Raw genomic sequence first — 9,899 nt, 5'->3', positions numbered from 1 at the left:
CGTATTTATTTCCTCTTTCTATCCATATATATATATATATATATATATATATATATATATATATATATATATATATCTAGTGCGATATCGCGCGCGATCAAAATTAATATAGTATTTATTTCAAAAATTAAAAAAATATTTTGAGTAAATCATACAAATGCGATCATGATAATATTCTATTATGAATTTCTGAATGTGTACGGTTATCTCACTGTCTGCCTTTCATTGGCCTTGTCCTTAGCTTTACTGAATAATATCTGCACACAAACGTGATATGATCTAATATATTCTCAGAACAATAATGCGTCAAATTTGCGTGCGAGCGGAAGAAATGCTTATTAATACGACAAAGAAGAATGCGTGTTTTTAACGGCTTTTAGCATGCATACGTTAAATGACACAACTGTTCATTATACGAATGGTTATTCAACCTCCAGCTAACAGTACATCAGGAGATTGTCGCGAGTGCCGGATCGGATCATCCCCGATCAATGTTAAATCGAGTGACGGGTGCTGTTTCCGCACATTTTATTTTATCTCTCGCTATACATATGTTAATTGACATAGATATTAATCCAATTTGTTGATGTATTTTGCGCGATCTAAAACTGATGTTCTCGATGAAAACTGATCAAAAGGGAGAGAAAGAGTTTTAAGCTAGATTTGATTTTTTTAATAACCGTTTTTTTAAATTTATATATATAAATAATACAGATATTACATTCATCTGTGCAAATCGACTCGGCCCCCTCGATGGACCAAAAGACGATAACTTCCGGTATTCTGAGACTAGATAAAACGTCTCTGCGCTCTTCCGAGCTTGGAGCAGCATCTTCAGCGGCTATGCAGGTATTCCATTCTAATTAGAATCGTTTTGTTATATTAATATGACAAGAATGTGTGTGTGTATATAAAAAATACATATTCAACCAATGTCTTCCTTGATGCTAGCCGTGATATTTAAAATGTTATGTCAATCTTCCTAAAAGAAAAAAAAAATATAGAAATAAAAGAGTAAATTTAAAGAATTCTAGATTATATAGATTTTATATTGTATATTAAACAGCTATTTATATTATATAGCTATACATATATTAAAAATTAAAGTGATAATATTTTATTTTCTTTGATCACCTTGGTCTCATTTCACTTTCGCGTAATCATTACTTACTGTTTTGAACAATTTCTAATAAATTAGAGCGGGACTAATTTATAATCGATCGCGCGAGCATTAACGAAAATTACTGTCGGCCAGTGCGAGCGGCATGTGAATGATTTTCGTAGGATATATATACATATATACTATCGCGTGTAGCACATATACGCGATAATAATCACTCCCCCTTGGGCAAAGTGATTACCTGCGAAACAGAAGGGTGGAGTCGCACAAAGAACAAGGAATATATAACGATGGCTTATTAAACGTGACTCACGCTTTCAGGTTCTTGTTATTTTTTTTCTTTTTTCAGTAGATAAGAGATACTTTTTTCGATGTGAGCAAGCCTTGAGAATCATAAGATTACGTTAGAAGCTCAAATTTGCGTAAATTGAAATTTTAATTTACGATTACTTTATTGCTTTTTGATTTAATGTCAAAAAAAAATAATGATTTAAAATAAAATAAAATAAAATAAAATTTAATGTAAAATAAGATAAAGGCTTGTAATTTATCAAAATTATACTATTATCTGTATAATGTGCGTATGTAATACAGAGAATAAAGATCTATAAAATCTAAGAAAAGATATGTTGCCGAAATCAAAAGAATTAAGAACCATTGATTAGATAAATAAAAAATTGCTTCTTTTTGAAGCCATCTGCGTGAATCGTTAATAACGCACGTCTCTAAAATATATTAAATAAGACGTATCCTCTTATTATCTTTGATCAAGTAAGCAGGTACGTTGATCCAATCGAGTCGTATAGTACGTAGGATGCTTGGAGGTGTGTCGCGTCGCGTGCGACCTCCGATTACCTGGAAACACAAAGAAATTTGAGTTAAAAATCGAAATTCTGTCAAAAAGAAAATGAATAAAGAGGAAACGATCTAAATCATAGAAAAATCCAGGGCTCAGAGTAAATTTTTGGTTTGGAAACTCGTAAAAACATCCAGGCTTTGGAATCAATATTTTATAATATATATTTTAACAGATTAAATAAAATTTATGCTATAAAAATAGAAAATTTTAATTATTACTTAAATTAATTTTTTTTTAAATTGTCTTTTTTTTTAAAAAAAATTTAAAAATTAAATTTACCGAGCTTCGAGACATACCAAATACACTTCGACTGATACTTATTTCATATCTTCGTGTCGTTTTGAAATTAATAAGCCTGATAGAAGCTCTCGAGATTTTGCACGAAATGATTTTGAAAATGGATCTCTTTCTCTTTCTTTCTCTCTTTCTCTCTGAGGTCGCTGAGCTCTTCATTACTCGCGTGACTGAAGGAGATCTATGATCGCTGTTCGAAGACAGTAATTGGTATCTTTCGCCCTAGGTGGGTCCGTCATCCCCGTCGCAGTCGCAATCGTCGGCCAGTCGACAGTCGGTTACCTTTGGTACCGTCGAGTGTCAGCGCGACGAAAATTACGCGGAGGAAAATTCGCGGACTGTCGCGGACGCGAGATCCCGCGACGACATGCAACGCATCTCCGTCGCCGGTTAGTGAAACTGAAACTGACATACACACAATCCGTTGCGCGAAACATATTCGCTGTCATGAAAGATCTACCACGCCATTTTTTAAATAAATTTTTCTATACATCTTTCTCTTTCTTGATGAAAACGTTGATTTTATCTGCTATTTTATCCGTATTTTTTTTTATTTATAAGTAAATACAAATTAGATATACACGCACATTACATAGTCATTCATTATACAATTTATATTAAATACGATCAAGATATTTTGCGCTCAATATTTTACTTTGTCTAATTAATTGTTAGCTAAAGTTATCCGGCAGATAATCTATGTACTTTTTTTTTAACGCTTATCTTGAATTTACAGTAGACAATAAAATTTTTTTTTTTTTTATTTATAATATCGAACACTATGCAAATCTTATATAGAATTGCTTTTCATTAAACACACTTATTTTATCAGTACACTTACTTTATCAAGTTTAAGTTAACTCTTCCTAGATGAAAATGTCGAGGCATAGCTTTTAGATTATAAGAGGAAAATGATGAAAACTTTTTGAAAATTTAACTCTAGAGAAATAAACAATAAAAATAATAGAATATTCTTTGGTTAAATTCAAGATAGACAATATTAATTTAAGAGTTAATTAGACAAAGATATATAATAAATATAATATAAAAAAATTGGAAAAATATGTAATAAATAATTTTTATTAAATTTATTTATTTTTGATTAAAATTTTAAATTAATAGCCAGATTAATACATAATTCATTAACTTAAAATCTTGGAAAGATTTAATAATAATTACATGCAATTAAAAATGTGAAAAATTTCTTATTAAATTTTTTTTATGAGCTTATTTGCATCATAAATAATTCTACCAATTGTCTGCGACAAGCTATATCCACTCGAGCGAATCCCGCGGGTGAGACTTCGCAGAATCTGGCACAATCGACGGAAAAGTTGACGGAGAAGTCGACCGTAATCGACGAGGGAAATGACAGCGAGGAAGATTATTCGGCCTCGGTCTGCGCGATCATGCATCGGCGAAATTCAGTGCGACGACAAAGCCGGAGAAAGAGACGCCCGTCCTCTCCCTTTGGCGTCGACGTCGACGCGCGTCGTCGATCCTCGGCTTACACCACGAGCTCCGGAGAGTTAGTAATTCATATTCCGATCCTTAGAGAATAAATCAAACCGTAATTCGTGAGGCTTGTTTCTAGCGCGAGCTTTATTTCTTAGAAATTCCGCGAGTTGGAATTGAATTAATTAAACACGTAATCTAGGACTCTCCTGCGAATTGCGAGATTTATTCACTCTAGATTTGAGCATCCAATTTACAAAACCGCAATCTTCATCTTAGATTGCTGTTATTGCAGCTGTAAGCTCGATAATTCTTGTATAAAATTTGATTCGATCAAAAGAAATGGATAAACTTGATAGCACGGTGATCTCGATGGAGGAGAGCGGTAACCAGGAGCAGATCTTTGAAAATCTCAAGCTGCACAAGGAAGTCTTGGGCGGCGTGAAGCAACAGCCTTGGCCCCTCCGACGTAAGATCAGGCTCGTACGACAGGCTAAGGCCTACGTTAGACGACACGAAGGCGTCCTTCAGGAAAGACTCGCTCAAAGACGGAGTACCAAAGATGTCATAGCTCGCGTTTCGCTCTTCGTGACTCAGGTACATATTTTGCTTCTTCTGATAAATCCGTCATGTGAGATTTAGATTATGAATGTATATGTATCGAAGGAGATTGCGATAGATATAACTCATCTTTTTTTAGAAATGGCAGTACTTCCGACGCGAGCTCATCAATCTGCGAACGTGGCTCGTACCCTGGGAGATCCGTATCATGGAGATAGAGTCTCATTTCGGATCCGCCGTCGCCTCTTACTTCACTTTTCTGCGCTGGCTCTTCTGGATCAACCTCGTCATCGCGGGAACCCTTACGGCATTCGTCGCGATACCCGAGGTAAGATATCTTTAATCGGTAGAGAAATTATTTCCCTTGCGATTTTATCAAGCGACTGTATTAGCGAAATATTTTTTTCTTTCAATAAGATTTTGCAATATTCTCCATCAGGTGTTGACCGCGAATGCGACGCTCGCCGGTGAAAGAAAAATTATGCTGAAGGAGGAGAGCGTCAAGTCTAAGCATCTGCTGACCCTGTGGGAATTCGAGGGCGCGCTGAAATATTCCCCGTTCTTCTACGGATGGTACACCAATCAAGATTCCAACAGCAATTATCGACTACCCATGGCGTACTTCGTCACTAATCTGGTCGTATACACGTACAGCTTCGTCGCGATCCTCCGCAAGTACCTAGACCTAGATCTTCTTGTCGTTAAATCTCGCAGAGCACAGCTTCTCTTCAAAAAAAAAAAATAATAACAACATTCTTGAGATCTTTAATTATAAAGGATCTCGTCGAGATACATCCTGTGTACTATCTTTTTTGCAAGAAGAAATGCTGTGTATTTTTTAAACAGATGTATCGTGAAGTCCCTTTGTTATTTCCGGAGTTACTCTCGCGATACATCTTCTAACAAGTTAGAGAATAACTAAGCGAGTAGCGTGTATACTTCGTTTCAGAATGGCGGAAAATTCTCGTCTGAGCAAACTGACCGAGAAGGAGGACGAGTACGTTTTTTCGTGGAAACTCTTCACAGGATGGGACTTTATGATCGGTAATCCGGAGACCGCGCACAATCGTACAGCAAGCATCGTGTTAGGCTTCAAGGAGGTCTTATTGGAGGAAGCGGAAAAGCAAAAGGATAACAGAAAGTGAGCTAGAAGTTTTCGGATATAAACCGCCACATTTTTCAAATTTTTATTTCCGTTAAAAGCTTTAAAAATCAAATCTTGATAAAATCTTTTATTTAGAAAAGCTTTATCCATATTTTATAGCTGGAAGATCATTTTGATGAGAATATTCGTGAACGTTGCGGTGCTATCTTTACTCACGTTATCAGCGTACGCCGTGATCGAGGTTGTCGGACGAAGCACGACGGAGATCGATTCGCAGAACTGGTGGCGACAGAACGAGATCACGATCGTCATGTCATTGATCACGAGTCTCTTCCCGATATTCTTCGAGATCCTCGGCTTCCTTGAGAGCTACCATCCCAGGAAGCAGCTCCGGATGCAACTGGCGCGGTAAAGTCGTCACTTAACTACAGCGATTGAAAATATAAACGATATACTTGATCTCTCATTTCAGGATAATGGTCTTGAATTTGTTAAATCTCTACTCGCTGATATTCGCATTGTTTCGTAAAGTAAACTCCATGGTGCGTAATCCATATATTATTGTTCGTAAAAAAATTCTAAAAAATTATTCGTAAAAAAATCTCGTAATACGTAGATAGAGAAGAGTGTTATTCGTGATTTTATTCGTGTTTTACACGCAATCACCGACTAAGTTTAATTATATTTTCTTTGCAGGAACACGATCTTTCCGATCTCAAGCCGATAAACACGAGTTGCGTGTATAAATTGGTGGCGTGCGGTGACGAGCTGACGCATATGCAGCAAATCACGACATTGGCGTCTTTGGGTCTCGTTTTAATAAGCAACATCACTCATTCCCATGTCAAGAGAGAAATTACAGAGCCAAGTATGATTTATTTATCAAGAAATATACTTCCTATAGATATAAACATGCTATTTCAACTTAATTTACAATTTGTTAGCTTATAATTTATAAGCTGATAATTTATATAAATTATATATAAATCTAAAAAAGATATTCAAGTCTTAGTTATGCTGTTTCAATTATCTAATTTTTTAACTTGTTTATGAATGACATTTTGTAAAGAGAAGACTTACAATGAAAAGAATTATTGAAAAAAATTATTTGTGTTATCGATATAATAAATATCGCACCTGGAAAATTTTAATCGGATCGTTTTTCACTTAGCGCCACCATCCATTAGACAAGAAACGTTCTTCCTTAATCCCTTGCTGGATTTCAACGACACATACGATTATTCGAACTTTGATTACGACAATTATGTGTACGGAACTTCGAATAGCAGCGATGAATCTCAGATCACATCTTATGAAGAACAAAATAATCGAAGCATAGAGGATGGCGGAACATATGGCTACGACACCAGTTCAACTGTAATCGCCAATTTTCTCACTGATTCGACAGTCGAAGATTTTTATACAAATTCTACTTGGTCTCAGGATGAAACCGCGACGTCGACAATCATCGAAACGAGCACGATGGAAGGTAAAGATTACTATTTTAATTAATAATCAAATTATAAATTATAATAAAGCTGTTATATTATTTCAAATTTATTAATATATATATATATATATATATATATATATATATATATATATATATATACATTTTTCCGACATGCGACAATTAAAATCGAAATTCCTTTCTAGATAATTATATAATAAATTTGAAATAATATAATAGCTTTATCATAATTTATAATTTGATTATTAATTAAAATAGTATTAGTTAAATATATATATATATATATATATATATATATATAAATTTTAAAAATAAAACATTTTCAACTGTAGATAAATTACATACACATTGACAACACATAAATAATAAATTGCACTGTATCAATTGCAGATTCATCAACGATTACAAATGATTATACCGAAAAAACAATAATTACTTCATCGCCTCCAGACGACGAGGTGTCATCTGCTGGAAAATTTTCATCTGCAATAGAAGTCACACTTAGAACAGTTACAACGATTAGCTCGGAAAGAGAACGTACGGATCCTCTCTGGAGAGAAAATTATACGGTAAAATGCTTCGAGAAAAACTGTACTACTACGTCGCCAAAGAATTTAGGTAAACGTTCGTCAAGTTTGTAACTCTACTTTACTGTTTTTTAACTTATTTCCGGTAATTTTAAATACATAAACTTTTTCCAGCCATGTCCTTGGAACAATTAAATCCAAAGACCCGCAGAAAGCTGCGTCGCTTATGTTGGGAAACCATGTTCGGCCAGGAACTCGCTAAGCTCACCGTCATGGACTTGGTGAGACACGTAAAATAAATGCAAGGAATTACATTAAAATTAAAAATAAGACACACATATTATTAATATTTTGATTTAATTTTTCGCATATTATATTTCTTCGATATTTAATCGATACAAATAACACAAATATATATATATACATACCATTTTTGTGATGGTTCATTGGGTTTTTTTTTTTCGTTTATCAGATCCTCACCGTATTAAGTACTCTCAGTATGGATTTTTTCCGCGCCGTTTTCGTGCGTTACATGAACAATTGTTGGTGCTGGGATCTGGAGAAACAATTTCCGCAATATGGCGACTTCAAGATCGCCGAAAACATACTTCACCTTGTGTACAATCAAGGCATGGTTTGGATGGGCATGTTCTTCAGTCCCGGTCTAACGGTGCTGAATCTTCTCAAACTGGGCATCCTGATGTATCTACGTTCCTGGGCGGTTCTCACGTGCAACGTGCCGCACGAGGTGGTTTTCCGAGCTTCCAGGTCAGCACTTTGATTCATTTAACGCATTATTTATTACAGCCATGCTTTTGCCGCACACACAAGCACAATTTTTAATAAATTTTAAATAAATTATATTTTGGGAGATTCAACATTACTACATTACATGTACTTTTCTTCTTTCCTTCTTTTTATCAATCGTCTTATGCATTTTTCATACGTATCTAATTGCAGATCCAACAATTTCTACTTTGCGCTTTTACTGACCATGCTGTTTTTGTGCGTGTTGCCAGTCGGTTACGCAATAGTCTGGGTCGAGCCTTCCTGGCATTGTGGTCCATTCTCCGGTTATTCAAAGATTTATAATTTAGTGACGCAGACCTTGATAAATTCGCTTCCGCAAGTGATTCAACGGTGTGTCTTCGCTTCAAAGGCGTTTAATTATTATTACTATATTACTATATTATACGAGATATTGATCGCAAAAACTTTAATTTTACTTTGTTTTTAGGTGTCTCGACTACGTCGCATCACCTGGTATAATAATACCACTGATTGTCTTGATGACATTAATTATTTATTACATGGCGTCCCTCGCTGGATCTTTGCGAGAAGCGAATAACGATCTAAGGGTGACAATACTCATCCAAAGATATATTCGAATATGTTATATGTTACATCGACAAATTAAATTCTATTAAATATGCTATTGTTTTAGATGCAACTGAGACACGAGCGGACGGAAGAGCGTCGTAAATTGTTCAAAATAGCTGAAAAGAGACAGAATGTGGCCGACGTCCCGCTATCGAGATGGAAAAAGATTCTTCCGGCGTTGCCGCAGGCCCGAACGGAATTGTCTCGAAATTCGGAGATAACACGAAGGGACGATATGCAAGTCGTTATCGGGAACTCGAGCGATACGATGGAAGGTAAGGGACTGACGAACAACGATACCGAAGAAGATTCGTCGCGTCGTGAACAGATATCGTCCAACTGTAACAACGAGAAACGAACTCGAGGGGAAAATGATTCGGGACTAAATGGTACATCTTCCAACAGAAGGTAGGACATTTCTAAAATAATTGGAAAATTTATAAACTTTCAGGATGAATTCCTCTTTATACGAGTTTCAAATCAATAGAGATGACGCATTTAAAAATGTCAGAATTATAAATAATTTCCCTTAAACAGGCCGATAAACTTGGTCGGACAATCTTGGGACTCGCAGTCAAGTGAACAGAGTGTTATACCGGAAATCCAATTAAACGATGAGGAAAGACCTCACGAATCTGTGGAGTTCAATAACGAGTCTAAAAATCGCGATCGAGAGAAAAACTAGTGAATTGAATACAAATAAAAAAATGTGAATAATCGCGAACTTTTTTTTCACCGTTATAATTAACAAAAATCTAATTTTCAGAATTGTCATTCCATTATTAGAGAAATATTTTGAAAGTTTGCAATAATATATAATTATTATAATTATAAATAATACATATATTATTTATGAATTATTATATAATTAATTATGCATATTATTAAAATATTACAATATGTATGTATTATATAAAATATTATAAAATAAGTTATTTAGTTTTTATGAAAAAGTTTTATTCTATTATAATTATTATATTTTTCTATAGTTTTTGCCTTACTTTTTCAAATTCGAAGGCGCTTTACTCATTAACAGTGTTAATTAATTTTTTCAGATTCATATGATCAGACAGTAATAAATATAGTCAAGTTACCTCAAAATGTCATACTGAATATCGCGATATCTA

General features: G+C 34.6%; 1 protein-coding gene across 2 annotated transcripts; it reads left to right on the top strand.

Moving 5' to 3' along the window:
* Window positions 1-42: 42 nt before the first annotated feature.
* Window positions 43-9,539, top strand: LOC126854951 (transmembrane channel-like protein). Of its 2 annotated transcripts, XM_050602157.1 has the most exons (18): window positions 43-849; window positions 2,500-2,662; window positions 3,543-3,801; window positions 4,088-4,325; window positions 4,429-4,617; window positions 4,729-4,964; window positions 5,239-5,430; window positions 5,554-5,802; window positions 5,867-5,936; window positions 6,091-6,262; window positions 6,566-6,883; window positions 7,256-7,483; window positions 7,567-7,673; window positions 7,865-8,160; window positions 8,353-8,532; window positions 8,630-8,750; window positions 8,837-9,180; window positions 9,310-9,539. In XM_050602157.1, exons 1-18 carry the CDS (start codon window positions 754-756, stop codon window positions 9,455-9,457), a joined length of 3,606 nt encoding a protein of 1,201 aa, XP_050458114.1. In that variant the 5' UTR covers window positions 43-753; the 3' UTR covers window positions 9,458-9,539. The 2 variants fall into 2 exon arrangements, with proteins under 2 accessions (XP_050458114.1, XP_050458115.1); XM_050602158.1 differs by lacking the exons at window positions 8,837-9,180; window positions 9,310-9,539 and having other exon boundaries at window positions 8,412-8,532.
* The last annotated feature ends 360 nt before the right edge of the window (window positions 9,540-9,899 follow it).

Source organism: Cataglyphis hispanica, chromosome 15 (genome assembly GCF_021464435.1).
Source record: "Cataglyphis hispanica isolate Lineage 1 chromosome 15, ULB_Chis1_1.0, whole genome shotgun sequence".
Lineage (NCBI taxonomy): Eukaryota > Metazoa > Arthropoda > Insecta > Hymenoptera > Formicidae > Cataglyphis > Cataglyphis hispanica.
The sequence above is the reverse complement of the archived record's forward strand: the minus strand, read 5'-3'. Positions and strand labels throughout refer to the sequence as shown.

Excerpts from the sequence above, each read along its gene's own strand:
- LOC126854951 (XM_050602157.1), top strand. The coding sequence starts at position 754 with ATGGACCAAAAGACGATAACTTCCGGTATTCTGAGACTAGATAAAACG. Across the intron at positions 4,965-5,238 it reads TTCGTCGCGATCCTCCGCAA|AATGGCGGAAAATTCTCGTC; the intron begins GTACCTAGACCT and ends ACTTCGTTTCAG. Across the intron at positions 6,884-7,255 it reads CGAAACGAGCACGATGGAAG|ATTCATCAACGATTACAAAT; the intron begins GTAAAGATTACT and ends TATCAATTGCAG.